Genomic DNA, 24564 nt, shown 5'->3' with positions numbered 1-24564 from the left:
TTATAAATAGCCTGCATCGACATTTCAAACAAATGCTTTCCCCAGAAACTCTCATGCTGTATTATCTTAGCTAATTAAAATAATGTAAACTCGTATGTCATAATTGGCAGCATCCCATATCTTCTGCTGTAGTCAACAAAGTTTTCCCAGCTTCTTGAGAATTCAACTTGCCTTTGCAAGTTTAACCAGAGCTGCAAACACTCTCTGCTTTTGTGTTGCATTTTTGTATATCGCTTGGAGATTTTTAAATGCAATTGAGAAGTGCAGTGCCTTTAAACAGACCAATAAAACTGACCTGGAATTGGTTGTCAGGAGGTGTTTCTCTTCTCTGCCCCCATCAAGGTAGCTAGCCCCACCTCCAGGGGCTCAAACTCTGCATCTGATTGGCTGTTGATGTATCAAATGGAAGCCCAGAAACCTTCTTCACCTGCTGCTTCTTCCAAATTGGCCTGAGCCTCTTCCTTAACCTGAGATAAAACAGAAGTGGACTTGCTTGCAAAAAAAGGGTGTGAGTGAGCAGCAATGTTTGGACTTGGGGCAAGGTAATTATAAAGAGGGAGGGAGAAACTTGAGTGGGTCTGAAGCTCTGTAATCCTCTTTCTTGGTTTCAGGATGGGTGGGGCCAGGGCCTGGTGGGTGCAAGGTCCTCCCTGCCAGCTGGGAGAAAGCACTTGAGAAAGGTGTACAGGAGGGGATAGGGGCTTCTGGTCCTTTTTGCATCCCAAAGCAGCAAACTCCATTGTGGCACCTTAAAAGCAAGCATATTTATTATGGGAAAGCAAAGAAAGCAAACATTTGTGGACATTTAAAAGGTGACTGTGAGGTGCTGCTTTCTAACCATGGTACCTGGCAAAAGAAAGGAAGGAAGGCTGGTGCTCTCAAGGGCATCTGGTTTCCCCAAATTAGCTGGCTTTTTACCTGCAAAACTCCATTTCCCTTGGATTTTTCTGCTGGAGTGTTTTGCTTCCTTCTTTCCTGAACTCAAAAGTCATCTTGCTCCCTGTGCATATATTCATTTTTACAAAATAGGGGCGTCTTTTAAAGATGGGTGTATCTTGCTATAATGGGGATGGGGAGCCCTGGATTTGGGGTCCAAAAAGAGCCCCCCTCTTTATCTGCCCAAGTGAGTCTTCGGAGCTACACACCCACAACACTCACCGACCCTGCTTTACTCCCTCTTCAAGTGTCTTTGCCGAGCGGTAATATGTCCTTAGTAAGGCCTCTTGCTTGCCTGGATGGAGGAGAAAGAGCAGTATGTGAGTGTGTGTAGAAACTAGCCTACTGTATAAAGGTAAAATTTACATTTGTTGCACCGCCCACTTTTCCCTCTACCCCTGTCCTCCACTTGCATGTGGTCCCTGGAAGGGGATGTGACCCTCAGCCTGAAAAAGGTCCCTTAGATATATACTCTGCCCCCTCCACACTCTTTCTCTCTCTCTCTCTCTCTCTCTCTCTCTCTCTCTCTCTCTCTCTCACACACACACACACACACACACACACACACACACACAGTTTCACTCACCCCGCACACTCCGTCCCTGAAGCTCCCCTGTGCCTCTAACCTGGTTCCTGGGAACCTGTTCTACCATTAGACAGCGTGAAGAGCTTGCCTTAGGGATCTGATTTATGTATGTCATGAAAGGGCAGCAAATTGCACTTTATTTACTTTATTATTATCATTCTGCTTCTATTGCCAGGGAAGATGGGAGTCACTTGTGAAGTTTTCTGCCTCAGGCAGACTGGACTGGGGGCTGGGAGAAGAAGGATGTCGTTTATTGCTTTGCCTCAGATCCCTTAGATATATACTCTGCCCCCTCCACTCCTCTCTGGCTCTGCTTCACATAAAGGCTGCAGTCCTATGTGCATGCTGGAGAATAAGCCTTACTGAACTCAGTGGGGCTTAGCTGTGATGAGTGAGGAATCTTAGGACTATGCTTTAAAAGTCAGGGGTGGAGAACATCTGTGACTCTCCAGAGGTTGCTGGATGCCAACTCCCAACTGCCTGAGCAGCCAGCATAGCCAATGAGCAGGGATGATGGGAGCTGTAGTCTGGCAACATCTGGAGGGCCACAGGTTTCCTACTCCTGCTATAAGTGTCTGTGGTTGTTGGAAAGAATTGAATTAGCCCAGCTGCTAAGCCTGCATTCCATGGGCACAAATTTCTGTGCTTTACGTTTTTGTGTCCTGGGACTGGTGGAAGTCATAGTCCAGAACACATGAAGGAAAACAGGTGGGCAAAGGCTGGGTGAGTCTGTGTAAATTCCCAGTTACTTTAGAGCTCCAGCTCACTTTTGGTGCTTCTGTTTTCCTCCCTAAGCCCCCAGTTCCCTGACGCTGAATCCTGGTGGCACAACCCTCCGTCTCTAGCCACTGCCAATTCCCCCTGGGATGCGACTGAAATCTCAGCTTGGCAGAAGCACCTGGAAGAAGAGACCAAGCTGAGTCCTCTGGAAGGAGATACAAAGGAGCTCCTGGAAGTGGAAGACCCTGTGAGTCTGGGCTGGCCCCCATATGTTGTTGGACTCCTAAATCTTTTCCAGCCAGCATGGCCAGGGATGATGGGAGTTGTCATCCAGCAACATCTGGAAGGCACTATGTTGGCTTCTTTTGGGGCAGGAGAAACAATAACAGAAAGAGCCTCTAAGGCAGGCATCCCCAAACTGCAGCCCTACAGATGTTTTGGCCTACAACTCCCATGATCCCTAGCTAACAGGGCCAGTGGTCGGGGAAGATGGGAATTGTAGTCCAAAACCTCTGGAGGGCCGAAGTTTGGGGATGCCTGCTCTAAGGCACAGTTTCCCATACTTGGGTCTGCAGCTATTTTTTTGGACTACAACTCCCATCATCCCTAGCTAGCAGGACTAGCAGTCAGGGCTGATGGGAACTGTAGTCCTAAAACAGCTGGAGACCCAAGTTTGGGAAACCCTGCTCTAAGGGATGACTTGAAGGCTGTGGCCCTCCAGATGCTGTTGGACTCCCATCACACCCCACACTCCCCAGTCAGCATGGCCAGTGGTCATGGTTGATGGGAAGTGTAGTAGCAACAGCAACAGCTGGAGGGCTACTGGTTGAGCCTGATCTTTATTGGATGGCAGTAAGGTAAGGTAAGATGTGCTGTGCAAAAGCAATGAGGAAACGGGCTTTTTCAGCTGTGCTGCCCCAGTTTTGGAATACCCTCTGCTGGGAGGTTTGCCTGACACCAATGCTGCTTTAATCTAGGTCAGCACTCACCAATCCTGTGCTTTCCAGATGTTTTGGACAACAACTCCCATCAGTGCTCAATAGGGGTGATGGAAGTTGTAATCCAAAACAACTGGAGTGCACCAGGTGGGTGAAAGATGATCTGGGAGATGGATAGAGCCCTTGTTTGTTCAGACATCTAAAGTACATGTTTAAAGTATTGTTGATCTGGCTCCATATTTTATACAGTATGTGCTTTTATGTATATCTGATTTGTTGTAAAGTCAGCCTGTGATCAATTTTGATGACTGGTGGATTTATGGTTGCTAAGCTTAAGTAAGTAAAAAAACAAAATAAAATCCAAAAGGGACCAGCTTCAAGGGTGCTTTCTTGCAACATGGTTTCATTGGAGCTAGAAATATATTGCTGAGAGGCTGTCATGCACGCACACACACACACACACCCCTATTTACTTAACCGACAGTGGAACTTTTAAGTTTGCAAAGAGCTTTGGAATTGGAGGTCTAGAAGACGGAGCTTCCCAATCAGAATGGGCAGCCTAGTTTTGCACAGAAGCCTCACTCATTCCCTCCTTGAACATTAAGCCCTGGTGGTACCCAAGGATGGGCTGATTACTCTGCTGTGTTCCTTCCACACAACCCTGTGCACCTCTCTTATTGCCTCCTCCCGCAATCTTGCTATGCAGGAACTGGAGGCTATCAAGGCCAGGGTCCGTGAGATGGAGAAGGAAGAGGAGTGGCTGCAGGAGCTGCAGGCTGAAGCAAAGAACCTCATCATGAGATCAGAGGCAGGTATGGTTTTCATGTGTGTTTTAAGGGTTGGCTGACAGCGGCATGCTCTTATCCCAAGCAGCTTCACTGTGTGATTCCAAAAGTTATGTGTGCCCCAGAAGACCTTGTAGCATTGGACAATGCCACCTCAAGTGCCTGCAAGTGAATGGAAAAAGGGAGTCATAACTGGGCACTACCTGTAATATTAGGTTGCAAGTCTTTGGGCAGAACCTGGGTTGTTCCTTTGAACAGTGGCTAGATCCTGATGTGAGGCTCCCATTGGGAATCACAAGTGGGAAGGGCACTGCTGGGGATGATGATAGTTGCCATCCCAAACAAGTGGAGGTTACTAGGCTGGCAAAGGCTTTTGGAAAAGAAGCTGCATTAAGTATAACTTCTGTAAATTTGAATCCTTGAGTTTCTGGACCTCAAGATTGCATGGACAGGTATTATGAGGACACTACAAGTCACGAAAGCCAGCTTGCTGCAGTGGCTAATAGTCTGGGGAAAAGACAGGGGAGAACTGCCTTCAGATTCTCACTCAGCCATGAAGGTGGCCGAGTGACCTTGGGCTAGCCACTGCTTATGCTCAGGCAGACCTTCCTTGCAGGGTTGTCTTGAGGTTAAAATGGAGGAGGCCATATGCCCTGCCTTTAACTCCTTTTGAAACAGGTGGGATATAAATGTATTTTTTTTAAAAGTGGTCTAATTTCAAAGGGCTGAGAACTCAAAAGCAGGTTCTCAAAGCTCAGAAACTGAACTCCAACTCCCATCAGCCCCTTCCAGGCAGGGCAGTGGTCAAGGATGATGGGAGTTGGAGTCTAGTTAAACATCTGAAGAGACACAGGTCAACCACCTCTGGCATACCACGATTCCCATGAGGTCTCCTCCTCTCCGCTTCCGCAGATCTTGGTTTGCCTCCGATAACTCCGGAAAAAATGGAAGTTGACCAGCGCTCTGTCTACGTGGGAAATGTAAGTGAGATGGGGCTTCAAGGGAGCTGGAGCAGCATTGAGTGTCTGGGCTAGAGGCCCTGCAGAACAGGCTCCCGTTGTTGTTGTGATGCCAACCAGTTGGCTGCAAAACACATGGTTAGGATATGAGAACAGTTATGATTGGCAGGCATGAGCTTCAGCACCCAGTCTTCCAAAAATGAAAACACATTAACTCCCAGCAATTAGAAGAGGTCAGGAGGAAGGGGCTTTTAGGACCTGATACGTGCACAGCATGTGGTTAAATATTCTCTTGCTGCAGAGGCTTTGCTGATCTTTATAAATCGCTGTGTATTCTCATAAGGACACACTGAGTCAGTCCATTGGGGGCTGCTCTGTCGGGCCTTCTTGGTGGCGGTTCCCCATTTGTGGAATGCGCTCCCTCTTGAGGTGTGTTCCTCTCCCTCATTATTGACTTTCAGGAGGAAATCAAAAACATCCCTGTTTACCCAGGCATTTGATGTCTGAAAGGCAGTGGTCCTGGCAGCCCTGAGAACTGATTTTAGAATGCCCCCCCCCCAAAAAATATTGTTTTGTTGTTGATGTGCTTGCTGCCCGGGGCTCCTCTGGGAGAAGAAGGGCAGGATATGATTTGAATTCATCACCACCAAGCTCAATATTGTCCACCCTGGCTGGCAGCAGCTCTCCAGGGTTTCGGACAAGGGGAGACCCCCAGCTCTAGCTGGAGATGCCAGGGATTGAACTAGGGACCCTCTGCAAAAAGCAGATGCTTTCCCCACTAGCCTCTGCCTCTTCCCTGAATCCTTGGGCAGTGGGGCAGAAGTCTGGACACATGTGATGTGATCTTTATAGGTGGATTACGGTGGAAGCGCAGAAGAGCTGGAGTCCCATTTCAACAGCTGCGGTCAGATCAACAGAGTTACTATCCTCTGCGACAAGTTCTCCGGTCATCCTAAAGGGCAAGTGATTTGATGGTGGGGAAGGGGGGCGTTTGTGGTTTTGAAGGATGGGGTGCCTGCCTCTCTTGCAGGCCAGGTAGATGGATGGGATGGCTTCCAGGTGCCAGAGCGAATGCAGACTGGGGGGACTGGCTCCTCCTCTTTGCTCTTCTCATGGTTCACAGGAGGGCAGATGGAACAAGCCAAGATGGTGATGAAGAAAGCGATCATCCTGTACATGCAGGGCTCTGGGGATCAGCCATGTGCAACATGGCCGGGTGTGGGTCTTGCCAGGTGCCCAGTGAGTCTGACCCCTGAGGCTGCCCCTCTGGATCGGACATGTTCCTCTCTGTCTCTCCACTCCTGACACTGCAGATTGTAAATGGCTGAGTGGCCATCGTGCCTTTCCAAAGGTTTTGTATTGCTCCAGCAAGTCATTGAGATGAAGAGTGCTTCCAGAAGGCTTGTTTTATCGAATGCTAAAAAGCCTCATACCCAGCATTGCATGGGAATTATAAGGAACCAAAAAATCAATGTACAGTAGTTTTTATATCAGTGGGTTGAAATCAGTGCACTTTTGAAGGGTTCAGTCAACCATCTTGATTCACAGCGGCATCCAGTTGCATACAAACAGACAGAAACCTGCCTTTTGACCTCAGGAAACTATCACACAAAATTTGGTTATGGTATCTTAAGAGGTGTCTACATGCATAGTGAACAAAGAGACACACAACTTTCCAAAATAGTAGATTAACCCTGATTTGTTTGCAGGGACACACTAAGTCAGAGATGGCCAACTCCCAAGAGACTGCGATCTACTCACAGAGTTAAAAACTGGCAGTAATCTACCCCTTTTTGGGGGTTCGGGTCACAGTTGTTGAGCTTTTTGTAGGGTAGCCAAAGTTCTTGAGCTTCTTGGGGGGGGCAGTGTTCTACCGGTGATCTACCACAGGCGTCCGGTGATCTACCGGTAGATATCACAATCTATCTGTTGGACATGCCTGCACTAAGACAATGCTGGCTATTGAAGTAGCATTCAGCCTGATTTGTTTGTGGAGGAGGTGGCGTTGCATCAAAGATAGTGTTACCTAACAGTTTCCAGTGCATTTTGCCATCACTTTCCTTACCACAAAATGGCCAGTCTTTTGGGGAAGCTGGTTTGTTTTTCAGGAGCTTTGAATCCACTCTAAGTGCACAACCTGAATTGACAGGGATGTGATTGAATCGCACCTGAAAACGGAGACATTCTGGGGGCACCCCACATAAAGATGCAATGAGGAAGACAAATCTGCTTCCCATAGTGGCCCCAGGGGGAATTGACAAGTGCAGCTTTCTCCCATCAGAAGCTTGTAAATTGGCCCCAGGTGGCTTTCACAGCTCCTCCTATTGTTGCAGGTATGCCTACATTGAGTTTGCTGACAAGAGTTCTGTGAAGGCTGCTGTGGAGCTGGGCGAGAGCACCTTCAGAGGCCGTATCATCAAGGTGTGTGTCATGGGAAGAGGAGGGGTGTCTGGGGATGCAGAACCCAACTTGGGGTGTGGGCTTGTATTTCAGCGGGTAGGGGACCTGCTTTGCCTCCAGAAGGTTCCAGGCCCAATCCCTGGCACCACCTCCCCGTAAGTAGCTGATGGCAAAGGCATCTCTCTCCCTGGAGAGCTGCTGCCAATCAGAGTAGACAGTACTGGTCTATGGGTACCTATATACCTTTCCCTATCTGCGTCTTTCCAAACGTGGGTGTGTTGCTTTCCAAAGTGGCCTTTCACTTCCTTTCTATGTAGCTGCAGCCCAGTGTTTCACTTCTGTGCAAAATTTCAAGGTGCCTTCCATCATGTGTTCACAGCCCAGTCCAAGATGGAAAGACAGGGATGTGGAAACCTGCACCCTCTGCAGATGTTGGGCTCAATACTTCCATCAGGCCCAGCCAGCATGGACAAGGCTCAGTCAGGGCTGAAGGGTGGTGTAGTGAAATTAACACCTGGAGCAGGCTCCCCATCTCTGCTGTAAGTGATGCGAGCTAATTTTGTGGCACCATGTTGTCTTTGCTTCACTTCAGGTGTTGCCCAAGAGGACCAACATGCCAGGGATCAGCTCCACGGACCGGGGCGGTTCCCGGGGTGGTTTCCATGGCCGGGGGGCTCTGCCTCGCCGCTCCAATTTCTGTGGAGGGCAGCGTTTAAGGCCACGTGGAAGGGTGTACAGGTGAGTGGACTGTGAGTGATGTTGCCAGTGAACTGTCCAACATCACAGTAGGCTATCATTCCATCAATGATAGCCAGTGTGGTGTAATGGTTAAGAGCGGTCAACTTGTAATCTGGTGAATCGGGTTCGCGTCCCCGCTCCTCCACATGCAGCTGCTGAGTGATCTTGGGCTAGTCACACTTCTCTGAAGTCTCTCGGACCCACTCACCTCACAGAGTGTTTGTTGTGGGGGAGGAAAGGAAAGGAGAATGTTAGCCACTTTGAGACTCCTTAGGGTAGTGATAAAACAGGATATCAAATCCAAACTCTTCTTCTTCATCATCATCATCAATACAAGCATTTCTGTTTGCCAGATGGAATGCTCTTCCATCCTCTCTTCCCACACCCCAATGCTGTCCAGAGGGTTTACCTGAGCAGGTGTGTGTGTGTGTGTGTGTGTGTGTGTGGAGGGGAGTCCCATAGCACACTCAGGACTCATTCTGCTGGTTTCTGCTAGCGCAACAACTTAGTTGCATGCAGCCCTAGATCTCTGAGGCTAGGAACTGAAGGAGAACTGAGGACCTCTTCCTGCTATATACCGTCTTTCTGGGGGACAGTATAAGATGCTAGGACAATCTACCACTAGAAGCACATTGGCTCCTGGGTGCTGCTGCTGTCATGCTGGCTCAGCATCACCTGTGCATCTGCGTGGCCAGCAGGGCCTGTAAGCTGCACGCAGACAAGGAGTTGGACACCTTAGTGGTGCCCATGGGCAGCAGTTCTCTTTTCCATATCGGAAGGAACAGAAATGAGCAATCCGTCAGCTCAGTATCCCAGAAAAAGCAGCTGGCATGGAGCGTGCCTGGGAGCGAGTGTGTCGCTTGTGCTGCTCTGGCTTGGCTTGCACTTTCAGCATCACAAAGTTGTTTCGAGGGTGGGGGGTTTGACACCTTTGCCCTAGATGAGCCGAAAACAACTTTTTTTGTCTTTTGCAAGATCTAAAAGCTGGTAGGGTCGCGGGTGGTGCTGTGGTCTAAACCACAGAGCCCAGGGCTTGCTGATTGGAAGGTCGGCGGTTCAAATCCCTGCAACGGGGTGAGCTCCTGTTGTTCGGTCCCAGCTCCTGCCCACCTAGCAGTTTGAAAGCACGTCAAGTGCAAGTAGATAAATAGGTACCGCTCTGGCGGGAAGGTAAACGGTGTTTCCGTGCGCTGCTCTGGTTTGCCAGAAGCGGCTTAGTCATACTGGCCACATGACCTAGAAGCTGTCTGCGGTCAAATGCCGGCTTCCTCGGCCTATAGAGCGAGATGAGCACTGCAACCCCAGAGTCATCCACGACGGGACCTAACGGTCAGGGGTACCTTTACCTTTACCTTTTTAAAAGCTGGTCTGAGTAGAGGGATCTGTGTTTAGGGCTGTCTCTAGACACCATTGTCAATCCTCTCTGCTGCTGTTGGGAGTCTGGACTAACTGTGATAACTAAGGGTTTATTTTAATAATTTAGGTCCCGATTTTCTTTAGCAAACTGAACCCAATGTGCCCAACCATTAAAAGTAAAAAAACTAAGTAAAAAAACACTAAACAGTATGAAAAAAAAGCAATGGCAAAAGATCATTTATTTTATTTTTTATTCATTGCATTTATATGCCACCTTTTCCCTCCAAGCTCAAGCTGGTGCACATGGTTTTCCAATTCCCATTTTATCCTCACAGCAACCTGCAGTGACTGTCTGAAAGTCACCCAGTTAAGATTAAGGGCTAGAAATTTGCTATGTGTGGTTTTCAGTGGTAAAACAATACCATACTTGTACACCGAGATCACACAGCATAGAATATACGCACAGCTTTGTGCATAGCTCCAGCTGACCACGGCCCTGAATGCAGTTTGACAAGGGCACTGGGAATCAATTCTATCAGTGATGGATGGCTCTTGTAGCTAATGAGCAAGTGGCTTATATGAAGGAAAGGCAGAACTTTCTTAGGGGCCAAGTTGATGCATTTACTCATCTAGATTGGCTTATGGAGAGTCTCAAGAAATTCCTTTTCTCCTCCCAGTTCCCTTTGCTTCTCCTGACCTCTTCCACTCCATTGTGTATGCATTTCTTAATTTTAGATGGTTTTTGGGGACAGCATCCTGGAGTTGGGGTGTTGGGAAAGGGAAGTTCATATAAGGGAGGTCTACAGTTCTGCAACAAAGAGTTGGGTGGATTGTGGAAGAGCAAAATACATCATAGGCAAGGGTTCTGTTAAGGACTGCATTCATTCAGCAGCAATCTATAGGGCAGAGGTGGGGAACCTCAGCCCCAGAGGCCCAATGCAGCACTCCAAGACTCTTTATTTGGCCCTTGGGATTCTCCTCTGGCCACACCCCTCGCCTCACTCTCCCATCTTCGAATGCTTACCTGCGACGACGCCTCTAGCTTGCAAAGATGGAGATAGGGGTGTTTGTGCCAGGTAGAAACCTCTGGTACTAGCATGGCTAGAATGTAACCTATATGGGTGTTAAGGTAAGAGTCACATCCATTGCTCCACCCACTGTTAATCTGGCCCTGCCCACCCTTGTATGCGGCCCCTGGAAAATTGTCCATGAGTGAATGTGGTCTTCAGGCTGAAGAATGCTCCCCATCCCTGCTATAAGGGACTGCCGTGGCCATGCAAAGCAACTATCCCCCTTCCCCACTTTCTCTGCACCTGCCCCCCATTGTTTCTTTCGTTGGCACCAGCATGAAATCAGACAAAGCGCCTCTTCAATTTAATAATTCAATATTTTATTTTATCCCTTTGAATAAATGATGCATAGGCCAGGGATGGGGTGGTGAAACATCTGGGCTAACCTTTGCCATGGCCAATGTGTGTGTGTGTTCTTCTTCAGGGGCCGTGGAAGACTCTCTCCTTGGTACATGCCTTACTAGGCAGTGGGAAAAGGTGACCCAAGCCTTGTACAACTTGGACCGGAACAGGGGAGCAAAAGCAAGTGGATTCGCCCAAAGAATGTTTCTCCTTTGTTATCCTGTGAGAGTGACTTGCAAGCGTTGAACTTCTATGCCAGTCTTCCAGACAAGACACACAGGGTATCTCCTCCTTGGGCAAGGAAAAAAGAAATGCTGGAGTGGCTTAATGGGTGCAAAAAATGACCCCACCCCCCAAATTTATATGTCATCGTTTAGAGCTTCATTTGAATTTTCTCTTGATGGGTAGACAATTAGAACTCTGGTAGGGTCTGGAAACCCCCCACTTCTCTCTGCCACCCTTTCCGTGATCCTTGGCATGCTGTATTATCCTCACTGGATGTTCATCTGTTGTTTTTCTTGGTAAGCATTTGACTCTAGGGATAGCTTCAGAAGGGGACAAAGAGGCCGGATCCAACTCTTACATAGAGAAACAAACAACTGGCATGCTAGTGATGAACAAGTCTTGCAACTAGGCCATCTATTTCCATTGCTCTTCCTCTCCCCACCCCTTCCTCACCATTGCATCTAAAAGAGTGTCTGTCCTATGAATCGTAAACTGAGTTAATAATATCACGGTCCTTCTGCTCACCCTCTCATATGATCACAAACAAATACAGTTAGATCCCAAGTCCTGTTGGAAAGCATGCACTCCTATGCTTCCCAAGGTTCCTTGGCCAAAGCCATTAATTGTATATATATTTATTTTTTAAAAACTGGATTAAGTTTGCAGTGCAGATGTGTTGTGAAGCTCTCATCAGCCTTAGGTGTCTTTGTGTAATACTTTGCACCTTTGCACCCCATTCAGCCTAGTTGTGTAGAGCCACTTTTTGTTACATGGGCTTGTGATGAAGGTGTAACTCAAAAGGGTGGGCTAGTTTTGTACAACTTTGCTACGTGCTTGACCTTAAACTGATGGGTCTAATCTGAGCATTTTTAAATTCCATTCTCTTCCCAGCTTGGGAGGAGCTGTGGAGGCCAAATGAAGGAAATTGTGTGGATTTTGGTGGGCTGGGAAGAGAACCACCAAGGGGTAGTGGTGGAGGCAGCAGGGCCCCTTTATTCCTGTCTGCCTTGCATGTCTTACATTTCTTTCCTATCATACCCTCCTTTTAAAACTAATTTAAGAAAAGCTTAACCTATTGTCTATTTAAATGAGTATTTTTACTGTTGCACTCACCTACTATTTATCTCTGTTTAGACTGTTTTCATTCCAGTCCAAAAGAATCCCAATGAAATGATAGATACTAAAAGCAGCTTTCTGCAACCCTGAAATAATAGGACTTGCCAGATCAAAACGTAAATAATAATAATAAACTCAAACCTTGAAAGTTGTTCATATGGGCAAAACTTATCACCTTGTTTTCTGAATTGCACTGTTATCCGGAATGGACAGTCTAGCTCACATCTTAACTAAATTTATATTTCACATTTAGTGTTTTTACAGTAGCCAGCAAATTCTAAAAGAAACATCTGTTAAATTCCATAATTCATTCTAGTAATCTTTTCCTCAAGCACTGCAATTCCAAGAAGTGTGGTACCTGGGGGTGGCTGTAGGTCACCTTTACAGGGTGAAACACATGACCTTTAGATTTTGGCAAGGGAAAAGATGTAACTTCAAGTCCTAAGGGGATAAGAAAAACAATAAATACCCTGGGAAGTTCTCTTGTGTAAGAGAGCTGCAGAGGAGAAATGTTCCTGGGGATTGTATCCTAAAGGAGTAATAAATGAGCAGAAGTTGAAATAAGCAGAGTGAAAAGGGTTTTTTTGTATTAATTATGTATGTGAATAGAGATGCCGTTTGTGGTAATGTTTGTAAGTTAATATTTTTTAATAAAATAAAAGATCCAACTGATTAAACTAAACCCACAACAAAAGCATTGGCTGTGGACTTCTCTCTGGGCTAATCTGCCTCCTTTAAGAGGTCACGTTGCATAAACATAAAAACACCATGAAATGCAGTTATTTCTGGACTATACCACTTTGGATAGCAAATTGGTGACTGGATAGCAAATTGGTGACTGGGTTTTTAATATCTCTCCTGTTACTTTTTTCAGGTTTTTTAAAAGTCCTCCATGAACACAGAAGGTCAGAGATTGTCTCCCTGACATGCTAACCTACTGGACTAAAAGGGTTTTTTAAGGGGCATTTAAATACGCAGCTCCACCTGCAGACTGAAGTAGTACAATCCAATAAAGGGACTTAGCTGAAGGGCAGGTGCTTTGCAGGCAGAAGATCCCAGATTCAGTCTTTGTGTGACAAGCACCTCTAATCTGATGTGGACTCTGAATAGACAAAATACTGACTTTAGTTCTGATCCACTCTCATGGTTTAATCTCCCATTTTTAATAGCCCCTCTGAGCTGCCATAGCCAGTTCTTTGGTAACAGGTTTAGAACCATTAAGGAAGCAGAACCAAGCTCAAGTAAATAGGCCACTTTGGGGGACACCTTGTTGGGGTTGATCTACTGCATCCAACAAGAGGCAGTGAGGACCACCAACAAGGATAATTTTAAGAGAGGATTATAGACACTCATGGATGATAAGGCTATCAATGGCTATGTTCTCCATCCATTGCTGGGAACCAAAAGTGAAGAGAGTGCTGTTGTGGTCAGGGCCTACTTGCAGGATTCCCATGGGTACCTGCCTGGCCACCATAGGAAAAGAATGCTGGAGTAGATGGGTCACTGGTCAGATACAGCAAGCTTATTCTTATGCTCTTATCCAGGGGTCAGCAAACTTTTTCAGCAGGGGGCCGGTCCACTGTCCCTCAGACCTTGGGGGGGGGGCGGACTATATTTTTTTGGGGGGGATGAACAAATTCCTATGCCCTACAAATAACCCAGAGATGCATTTTAAATAAAGACACATTCTACTCATGTAAAAACATGCCGATTCCCGGACCGTCTGCAGGCCGGATTGAAAAGGCAATTGGGCCGCATCCAGCCCCCCGGCCTTAAGTTTGGGGACCCCTGTGTCTTTGATCAAAGTTGTTTCTCTTACCTGGGAGACATCTTGCTAGCAAGAGGGGCTTTTCTCCAACTTTTTCATGGTATGGCTACAACCACCCCCTTCCATATACCTTGGTGAACAAACACAGACTGACTTTAAGTTAATGGTTTTATTATACAATGTGGGATTTTGGAAGGCAGAATATACACGACAAACAATTCTGTACAGTGGGGCAAGTTGTCTCAGGTAAAGCAGCTGGAAGAAGAGGCAGAAGCTTCAACAAACTTGCACCATCATGGATGTCACCATGTTGTCAAAGGCCCTTGGAAAAGCAGGGACAGGTAGTGTTAAAAGAAGCAGGGCAGAGGTTCATCAAAGACAGACCAGCTAACTAAGATAATGGAGCAATAAAAAGGCAGCTTTTCACTTATATGGCTGCGTTTGCCAGGAGTACATCTATCACTGTTGCCTTTAAAACAGTTTCCTCAACGTTGCAAGTAGATTTGAAAGCACAGGTGTCCAAGACAGCATTTAAAAAGCAGGGTGCTTCACCTGTCTCATTCCATCCTAGGGCATACTCATATTTTCTACGTATGCGTGGAAACTCATCATCCCTGACCACTAGACATGTTGGCAAGGAATGATGGGAGTTGTAGTCCAACACCACCTGGGGATTCAAGGTTGAGAAAGGCTGATCTAAAAAATAGTAAACAACCAACCAGGCAAAACGCCTCAGGTGGAAGTTCCATAATTTGGGTACAATCCATGAGAAGCCCACTCTGCTGTACCTCCAGAAAGTGGGGGACACCAAGTGAGGGAGTTCCTAAGGTCTTAATTGACATGAAGGTTTATGGCATGATTCCATGATTTTGGAAGGGGAAACGGGGCAGGGCAGGGCAGGGCAGATGTGGGAGAGGCTCAGGATAATATTGCTAATTGCCACTAGAATAGTTCAGCGGATTCTGGCAAGACAACGCTTCCAACAGCCCTGTAAGACCAACAAAACTAGTTAAGTTCCAAAGAGACAGGTACTCTCACCAGCCTACTCACCTGGATTGGATCTGGTCCCCAGGATTATAAAAGGGGTTGCACATGACATCTGTGAAGGAATTGTGCAGCTTCCTGAACATCTGAAAAGGGAAGAACCACTTCAGTGACCATCATGTAGGGACCAATTAGTCTTGAGTAAGCAGAAGGAAGTTCTACTTTGACTGGCTCCCTGCAGCTGCCCTGTACTTACACTGCGGATTTCGTTGTCCCTGAGTGCCGTGTTGGAAGAATCCACCACCATCACAAACTTCACCTTGGAATTGGTCACGTAGCCATATCTGCTTTAGCAGTCAAGGTCTATTTTTAAGAATGTATGAAGCCACCTTAGACAAAGTTAGGCCACTGGTCCATCATCTCTCAGTACTGTCTACACCGGGGGTGGCTAACCTGGTGTTAGGGGAGGCCCTTGAAGATCCCAGCTCACATCAGCCCTGGCAAGAATAGCCAGTGGTTAAGGACTATGGGACGTGGGTGGTGCTGTGGTCTAAACCACAGAGCCTAGGGCTTGCCGATCAGCAGGTCGGCGGTTTGAATCCCTGCAACGGGGTGAGCTCCCGTTGTTCGTTCCCTGCTCCTGCCAACCTAGCAGTTCAAAAGCACGTCAAAGTGCAAGTGGATAAATAGGTACCACTCCAGCGGGAAGGTAAATAGCATTTCCGTGCGCTGCTCTGGTTCGCCAGAAGTGGCTTAGTCATGCTGGCCACATGACCCAGAAACTGTACGCCAGCTCCCTCGGCCAGTAAAGCGAGATGAGTGCCGCAACTGCGGAGTCGTCCGCGACTGGACCTAACGGTCAGGGGTCCCTTTACCTTTTAAGGACTATGGGAGTTATAGTTAAGCAAAATTTGCAGTGGGGGGCACAGTTTAGCTACCACTGATATACACTGACTGATTGGCAGCAGCTTTCCAGGGTTCCAAACAAGAATCTCTCAGCCTTTTCTGAAGAGGCAAATAAGTATGTGCTCCATCACTGAGCCCTTAACAAATAAGCACAAAACAACTGGGTTATGCTAAACACTTCCTAAGCAAGGAGCAGCTTGCCCACATGTAACTGGGTTCAGACTGAATACACAGCAGCTCTCTGTACTGTCACTCGTTCTGCAAGCCCAACCCACACCCTATTTTAACCAATCGACTTTAGATTTCAGTTCCAGGGGCTCCTGTGGTACCACATTCCAGATCTGTCCTTCAACTGGATGAACAAGCTGCTCAGTAGTGGCTGTTCACTGCACAGTCTTAAGGCCACAGAGCAGTTGTATGCAGCCTTAACCACTGTTTAACTTCTAAACTACATAGGAAGCTGCCTATACTGAGTCAGCCATTGGTCCATCAAGCTCGGGAATGCCTGCACTGACTGGAAGCTCTCTAGTTTTCCCAGCCCTACCTGGAAATTCCAGGGATTGAACCTGGGACCTTCTGCATACAAAGTTAGTGCCTTACTACTGAGCTAAGACCTTTCTCTATACAGTGGTACCTCGAGTTACAGATGCTTCAGGTTACAGACTCCGCTAACACAGAAATAGTACCTCGGGTTAAGAACTTTGCTTCAGGATGAGAACAGAAATCATGCAGCGGCTAAAGTGGTACCTCAGGTTAAGAACAGTTTCAGGTTAAGAATGGACCTCGAGAACGAATTAAGTTCTTAACCCAAGGTACCACTGTATAGCAAAGCACACAAAACTAGTTCAAAACTAAACAGCAACAGATCCAACTAAATTCCAGTGCTGCAGCCCAGCTGTGATCAGAACTTTACCCTCCTTTAAGTTCCCTTGGAATAATGAAGCAAGACTGCAATAAGGGACCCTGAGAAACAATCACATAACTGCAGAGCTGGAAGGGATCTTGAATGTGATCTAGGCCAACTCCTCATTCAACCCAAAAGGCATCTAAGATACACTTTGTAGTCTTCAGTTGGGTAGAGCAACCCCAGGTAGAGCTCTCTCTGGTCCACAAGAGCTTTTCCCATAGCAGAGATTTTCTCATCCACAACATCAAGAGACGTGTGGACTGTGTAGTGGAACTTCAGTTCATTTTCTGTCGGAATGCTCTTGATGTACAGAGGATAGTTCTAGAATGAAAAAACAAACCACCAAGTTACTGAACTATGAAGTGATCCAACTGATCAATGTAGTTCTAATGCCCTCTCCAAAAACAGGATAGTTATTCTAAGTAGTACCTTTCCATACCGATTTTAACACAGAATCGAAATCAGACACCTATGTCAATCAAGCCAGATGCAAGCCCCCAACAACTGGTTCACAGCTGGAAGAATTCAAATCCCCAAGCAAAGGTCACATTTTAAGTACATGTTTATTAAAATATGTTCTGCCTTTCTTTGACTCAAGGCTGTTTACAGGCAAGAAACAATAAAACAATATTCATATCTGAATTTTTATGCAACCCAGATTATTTCCAGTTAGGGTTGCAGAAAAAGAAAGGTGAAGCAGCTTTAAACCCCCAGATTCCAACATCCCTATGGAAGGATGTGCCCCAACAAGTCTGACAGGTTTCCACATACAGTTCATATATGAATTAGGAGCTTTGCTTCCTCCCCTTATCCCCCTCCCTGATTATTACTTGGGAAAGCAGAAAAAAACTGTCAAAAACCAACTCCTCATCACTGCTGTCACTGCAACCCATTCAATTGTCCTTCTACCTTTAATGCACAACCTGCATCACTGCCCAGAGAGAGAGAGCAAGTTTAAAAGAGGCTTTTGCAGCTATTGCTCCTTTTTTGCTTATTGAATGCAACTGAACGGGAAGTGACAACAAGGGAGGAGCCAGGGACTCCAGGGATCAGAAGTAGTTCCCGCCCCACTGTTGGGGTGTCGGCCTCAGAAGGTGCCGAAAATAGCAGCCCTGCTTTAAGAACATAGCGTAAGAGTCTGACGGGCTCAATCTGGTCCATCTTTCTAGTCCAACATCCTGTTATCAAAGTGGCAAACCAGATGCCCCAATGGGAAGCCCCACAAACAGGACGTGATGCAAGAGCAACTCTCCCACCCTGCTGTTTCCAGCAACTGGTACTCAAAGACAACCTGCCTCTGACAGTGTAGAAAGAGCATAGCCATTAATAGCTTTTCCTGCTTCATGAATTTGTCCGACCCTTTTTCAAAGCAATCCACGTTGGTGGTCATCGATACATCTAGTGGCAGAGAGTTCCATAGATTACCTAGCTAAGTACCCGTTGGGGGGGGGGGTTAGAATAGCAGAAGAGAGGTTTTACCCTCATTCCCTGGTTAACGGCTTCCCAGGGACGTCTGACAAGGCAATTCTTGTGTTCCCCCACCCTTCCCCTTCCTCCCTCGCTCCCCCACCCACCGCCCCGTCCCTCAATTGCCCCTGCCCGGTCTCCCACCTCCTTGGCGATCACAGCAATACAAACCGCCATCTTGGGTACTGGCGGGTTCGCTTTCTCCCTCCCTCCCTCCCTCTCTTTTACGGAGAACCAATGAACCCAGCGGGCCACGGCTCCGCCTCCGCGGCTCTGCGCACGTGACTGTCCTCAGGCGCGAGTGAAAGAGCCGGCCCTCTCCTACGTAGAGACTACAGGCGAGGGTTACTAGGCAGTCTCCTCCCACTTCTAGCTTTTTTTTAAACAGCATATCCGCTGCCGCCATATGCGGGGCCAGGAGCAGTTATTTCACCTATACAGTATTTACAAAACTCCCATATTGTGGGTGGGTTACTACATATAATTAAAACTATACCATATGCCAAAAGTGTGGCGTGGGCTCTTTCCTTCTTTCTAAAGTGCTCCCTCTTGAGTCCCTCCCATGTCTTTAATCCAGCGCGTTCAATGGAGAACCGGTAGTGACTTTCTAGTTACCCTGAGTGTTCCCACGTGCTCCTTGGGCCGCTTCCTCTTTCCCAACTTTTTTTCGGACTCGCGGTGGGCTTGGAGTGGTTGCCATGGAGATGGGGCTGCTGCTGCTGCTGGGACTGTGCGGCCCGGGAAGGGCCGCCAACGCCACTCTACCACGACCCCCTAACTTGGTCTTGCTGTTGATGGACGATGTGAGCCTGGGAAGGAGGGGGGCAAGGGAAGGAGGGGTGGTCCCTGCAAGGGGGGGGCTTCCTCCTCTCGTGAGGAAAAGGGGTCAGGAGGAGAGAGGGAGCCTTGGTCAGGGGCGGAAAGGGCCACCTCTCTGGGGAGCGCTGGGTGGGCCTGCTTCCTGGAGGAAGTGGGGTGCTGAGAGTACCGGTAGCATTGCTTCCATTGTGGAGCCCATTTGGAAGGTGTGAAACATTTGAGAAGGTGTGTGTGTGTGTGTCTGTCATTTACATATACACTGGTACAGTACTGTATGTGTGTGTGTGCTGTATTAAACGACATATATATATATTATACTGTATATAATTTGTGTGTGTGTGTGTGTGTGATGTACGAATTTACATTAGACAGTGTGGTGCAGTGGTTAGAGAGTCAAGACAAGGAGCTGGTAGACCAAGCTTCAAATCCCCCCTCAGCCATAAAACTTTGCGGGTTACCTTTGTCCAATCACTGCCTGTAAGCCTAAGCTACCTCACAGCGTTGTTGTGAGGGTAAAATGGGGAGATGGGGGAGAACCACTTATGCCTCCTTGAGCTCCTTGGAGGAGAGGTGGGAGAGAAATCAATTAAATAAATAAGTGTGATATGTATTAGAAAATGGCTCCAGCAACTTAACAGAAGCCTAGTTCTAGGATTATACCATCCATATACATGAATATACATCATATACATCTGGCATGTTCAACTCCCAAGAGACTGCGATCTACTCCCACTATTTAAAAAAATGGCAGTGATCCATCCATTGGATTAACCAAAGTTGTTGAGCTTTTTGGGGGGGAGCCAGAGTTGTTGAGCATTTTTTTTGGTGGGGGGGGATTGCTCAGAATCATGCGATCAATCAGGGACGCCCCACGATTGACCAGTAGATCGCGATTGACCTGTTGGACATGCCTGATATATATGAATGATGACAGACACACACACATATATACAACACATATATACAGGCACCACCACATCAATGAATGTTGGTCAAAAGACAGTTCTCTGGCCCAAAGAGCTTCCATTCTGAATTTTGATAGAGAGGAAGAGTTACTATGAAGAGCTGACTTTTGTCACTGAAGCATTCAAGGTAATACCAGTTGCTTACAAAACACTGTGGTGCTTTATCTTTGGGGGTCAGTTTGTACATTATTACATTTTTTAAAAATTATGTTTATATTACTTTTCCTCCAAGGAGCTCTCTCACTTCTCTCACTTATTTTATCCTCACAACAACTCTGTGTGAGGTAAGTTAGGCTGAAAGAGACAATGAGGGCTCATCCAGACTTCCCTTTCTGCTGCATTTTTAGGCACGGGCCCATGCTTTAAAGCAGGCATCCCCAAACTTCGGCCCTCCAGATGTTTTGGAATACAATTCCCATCATCCCTGACCACTGGTCCTCTTAGCTAGGGATTGTGGGAGTTGTAGGCCAAAACATCTGGAGGGCCGCAGTTTGGGGATGCCTGCTTTAAAGCACTGTGTCCAAACACTTTTTTTTTTGTCCTGGCACTTTCCCCATGTAAATTCATTCTTTGTCACTGAACTGGAGGAAACAGCAATCTCTGGAAAGCCCAAATTGCCATTTGTTCAGCATTGAAGACCAGGTTTTCCTGGGGAAGGCAGCGAGGCAAAAATAATAATACAGTAATCAGTTACTTGTTGACCTAGCTCTTCAAACCAATTTTTTAATTTACAATTTTCCACCCCTTCCACAATATCGAAGGGAGAGGAACGGTTTCCCTTTAAAGCAGTGATGGGGAACCTCTGACCCATGGGCCAAATTTGGCCTGGAAGCCTCTTTTCCCTACACCATGCCCACTTGCCCCACACCTGGCATCATATGTCAAGAGTCAAGGCATGACTGGATTGACTGCAGAACCGATTTCTGAATGGGGAACTTCCATTACATAGCTGATTCCTGCAGAATGCAGCCTCAAAGGCACCAGCTATCAGCTGATAGGCAGTGACTACAAACCTGCTGATCGGTAGCACTTTAACACACCACACACATCTCTTTGCAAGCCCTAAGAGGCAACAGTCATCACCTTATGACACTGTGACAGAATTTGGCCCATGAGGAGTTGGAGAGATGAAGACCTGATCTGCAGCCTAGATCAGGTTCTTTAAGGACTGGTTTTGGGGTGGTGGGGTGCTGGTGGTCCCAAAGCATATATGTGTCAGGAAGCCTATGAAAAATGTTCCTTTTGGTGCTGGATGCTCATTTGAGGCAAATGGCTTATCAGCTGGAGTATTGCACTTTGATACAGAATTCCTGCCTTGGTATGTAAACTGAGTTGTAATTCTTTTGTAAGATGACATGAGACCGTCCTGGGCCAGCTTGGAGTTTGCAAAGTTTTACAGAGATTGTGTTGGAGGAATGGTGCGTTACAAATAAGTTGTGAATTACATTTCTAAATAAATGAGGTTTATTTCTAAATAATAAATTGTATGAAATACACAATGTTGGGGCCTGGGAAAGGGCCTTTTCAATGGAACCCTGTCCCTCCTGGCCTAATTTCTCTGTGTTTTTAGGTGGTTAATTAGGATACATTTTTTCAGTGTTTCAGCAGTGATTTTTTGTTATGTGTTTTTAAAGGATTGGGTTTTTATGGATTTTTAACTGTTTGCCTTGTTGTAAACTGCCCTGTGGCTTATGCAAAGGACAGTATAAACCAGGCACCTCCAAACTGCAGCCCTCCAGATGTTTTGGCCTACAACTCCCATGATCCCTAGCTAACAGGACCAGTGGTTGGGGAAGATGGGAAATGTAGTCCAAAACATCTGGAGGGCCGAAGTTTGGGGATGCCTGGTATAAACCATTCAGAAATAGAGGGCTAGCAGCTGGAACCGTAGTTCTTTGAGTTGGAAATTCGTTTTGCGAAAAATTCGTCTTGCGAATCGCGGTTTCCCATAGGAATGCATTGAAATTTAATTAATGCGTTCCTATGGGCAAAAAAAGAAATTTCAATGCATTCCTATGGGAAACCACGATTCGCAAGATGAATTTTTTGCCAAACGAATTGAATTCGTCTTGCGAGGCATCACTGTATGTGTTAAGCTGCTGCAGTCCTTATTGTGCCACTGCATTTCTTTCAGCACAGACCAATATAGTTGTCCATATGAGATTCGGTAAGCCACTCTCTCGCACCTGACATATGTGAATAAAAGACCTGACCATTACGGGGCTGTTGTCATATAAGAGTGCACATTTTGAACACTTGAAAAAACTATCCCTCACATGAGGGTCACAAACTTGCCTACTGAAGTGAGGAGGATTGTGCATAGTGGACACTGCTTGGTCTCAGTAAAAGGCTTAGCAATATGAACTTTCTACCAGAGTTCAGAGTTCTCGAAGCTACCAACATGAGTTTGACCAAACTGCGGGAGGCAGTGCAAGACAGGAGTGCCTGGCGTGCTATGGTCCATGGGGTCACGAAGAGTCGGACACGACTAAACGACTAAACAACAACAACAACCAGAGTTCAGGTCTGGGGCCTCGGTCTGTTTTTGAGCACCTCTTGTGATTGTGATTCATAAGCCATTTTAGGGAAATTATTCCACTGCTCTGCTGACCGTAGTGTTAGAAAAATGCTTTATAATGTGTTTCTTGCATTTCTTTTTAGTTTCAGGCTATTACTCTTTGCACTCTGTTTTTAGCTGCTTGAAATTGTTGGTGTAATTTTTTTTCCTTAAAAAGGGGGCTCCTGTTGATTTGAGTATTTTCCTATGCTACAAAACGGTTCTCATCCCCTTTCCTTATTATATTCAGTAAATATGTGTCAAGAAAAAGTTGCAGTTGAAGCAGGAATGAGTGTTTTAGCTGCAGGTGCCAGCAAGGACAAGCTAGGTATGGTGCCGTTTTCCAAAAGGTTGGAAGTTCTCTTGATTTTGCCCCATCCCAGGGGGGATTCATGCAACTACCACAAAACAACTTGCTTCATCAAGCTGTACATAATTTGTCTTAAGAATGAATTCACTCACAAAGTTGTGGTAGTGAATTTGAAAGGAGGATTAGAGGGAAATCATGGAGAATTGGTCTATCAATGGCTATTGGTCTTTACAGCATATCTATGATTGCTTGTCACTGAAAGCATACAGCAGTGAATGGCTTATTTGCATCTTGCTCAACTATTGAGTTTCTCTGGGGCATCTGACTGACCACTGATAGAGACAGAAAACTGGACTCTGTGAACCTTTGATCTGACCCAGCCTGACATTTCATACAGAAGGGTTTCTGAAAATGTGATGCAGTTCTTCCCACAGAGGTGTTGCCAGGGATGGCGTGATCTGCTTCTTGGCTTCCCCCATAATTTTCTTGGACGCTGCCAGCCCACCTCCTATTGTACAAAACTGGAAATGGTGAATAACCTGTTCCTTGTGTTTCTGAAGGTCACTTGACTCTGTTCTCTTCCCTTCGCTGCCCTGCAATAATCCATGTTGTTTCCATGAAGCTGAAAAGGCTGCTCTCCATTAAACAGGCAGCTGAGCAGTGGAAATCATTGTACAATGTGCTTGGGTATTACAGCAAAGTTTTTAAATAGCTGAATGATAAAAATGTACACTAGTCCTTTCAATTGATTAATTGTCGTTTATTTGTCTTGTGTCCTGGTATTTCTTCAGATGGGCTGGGGTGACCTAGGTGTGTTTGGGAATCCTTCCAAAGAAACCCCAAATTTAGACCAGATGGCTGCAGAAGGAATGCTTTTCCCAAGCTTCTACACTGCCAACCCTCTCTGTTCTCCATGTGAGTAAACTCCAAAGCTCTAGAAAAGCAGTGCTGTCTAGGGGGTGGAGAGTTGGGCTTGGTACAAGTCATACCTCTGTCATGAAATCACATTAGGCAAATTGCTGTCTTCAACTTCTAAAGATTAAGATTGCAAATCAAACGTGCTTTGATAAATAATAGTAGCAGTATTAGAACCTAATACTCTAGGAACACATTTTCTTAAAGAAAAATAATAACAGAAATTGTTATGTTGGAGGACCTTATAATACTGGTAACTGTTTCCTTGAAATGCCTCCAAGCTCTCCCCCAGCCACACAGACTGAGATTGTGGTAACTGGATGTGATGAAATAGTAAAATTGAAGCAGGAAGGATGTTGTCTTAAAAAAGAAAGTCACCCAACTGATATATACAGTTACTTCTATGTGCCCCCACCCCTTGCTTTTCTCTCCTCAGCAAGAGCAGCACTCTTAACTGGTCGTCTCCCCATCAGGAATGGCTTCTACACCACAAATGCCCATGCCAGAAATGGTATGTCCTTCTTTTCCAGCAAATGAGCCTTTGCTTTTGCAAGCCAAATGTTGGGGTCTTGCTTCAAGTTCCCCCACTAAAGACATTTATTTATTTATTTATTTATTTATTTATTACTTACTTACTTACTTACTTACTTACTTAACAAAATGTATATATACCACTTACTGGAACAAAAGACCTCCAAGCACACAATCCTAAGCACACTGACACAGAAGTTAATCTTTTTTGAGATCATGGAAGTAATTGCCAGACTTAGAATCAGGGTTGTATTGCAAACAAAT

General features: G+C 46.3%; 3 protein-coding genes across 8 annotated transcripts in view; 2 read left to right on the top strand and 1 right to left on the bottom strand.

The window, feature by feature from the left end:
* Positions 1-522: 522 nt before the first annotated feature.
* Positions 523-11064, top strand: PABPN1L (PABPN1 like, cytoplasmic). Its single transcript, XM_035120591.2, has 8 exons — positions 523-542; positions 2318-2489; positions 3887-3992; positions 4878-4945; positions 5777-5883; positions 7258-7345; positions 7917-8062; positions 10913-11064. Exons 1-8 carry the CDS (start codon positions 523-525, stop codon positions 10950-10952), a joined length of 747 nt encoding a protein of 248 aa, XP_034976482.1. The 3' UTR covers positions 10953-11064.
* Positions 11065-14093: 3029 nt separating this feature from the next.
* Positions 14094-18401, bottom strand: TRAPPC2L (trafficking protein particle complex subunit 2L). Of its 2 annotated transcripts, none has more exons than XM_035120967.2 (5): positions 18348-18401; positions 16885-17057; positions 15180-15267; positions 14990-15069; positions 14094-14261 (listed from the first exon to the last, which is right to left on the bottom strand). In XM_035120967.2, exons 1-5 carry the CDS (start codon positions 18378-18380, stop codon positions 14216-14218), a joined length of 420 nt encoding a protein of 139 aa, XP_034976858.1. In that variant the 5' UTR covers positions 18381-18401; the 3' UTR covers positions 14094-14215. The 2 variants fall into 2 exon arrangements, with proteins under 2 accessions (XP_034976858.1, XP_060132023.1); XM_060276040.1 differs by lacking the exon at positions 18348-18401 and adding an exon at positions 18216-18278.
* A 313-nt stretch (positions 18402-18714) lies between these two features.
* The window catches only part of GALNS (galactosamine (N-acetyl)-6-sulfatase), a 55033-nt gene continuing 49183 nt past the window's right edge, over positions 18715-24564 (top strand). For 2 of the 5 annotated variants that reach the window (XM_035117999.2, XM_035118000.2), the window contains exons 1-3: positions 18715-19006; positions 23646-23769; positions 24206-24280. In XM_035117999.2, the coding sequence (XP_034973890.1) occupies positions 18902-19006; positions 23646-23769; positions 24206-24280 (304 nt within the window). In that variant the 5' untranslated portion in view covers positions 18715-18901. Of the gene's footprint in view, positions 19007-19090; positions 21306-23645; positions 23770-24205; positions 24281-24564 lie in introns of those variants that run through there. The other 3 variants (XM_035117998.2, XM_035118001.2, XM_060276039.1) reach the window with 3 other exon arrangements.

This window comes from Zootoca vivipara, chromosome 6, assembly GCF_963506605.1.
Source record: "Zootoca vivipara chromosome 6, rZooViv1.1, whole genome shotgun sequence".
Lineage (NCBI taxonomy): Eukaryota > Metazoa > Chordata > Lepidosauria > Squamata > Lacertidae > Zootoca > Zootoca vivipara.
The sequence above is the reverse complement of the archived record's forward strand: the minus strand, read 5'-3'. Positions and strand labels throughout refer to the sequence as shown.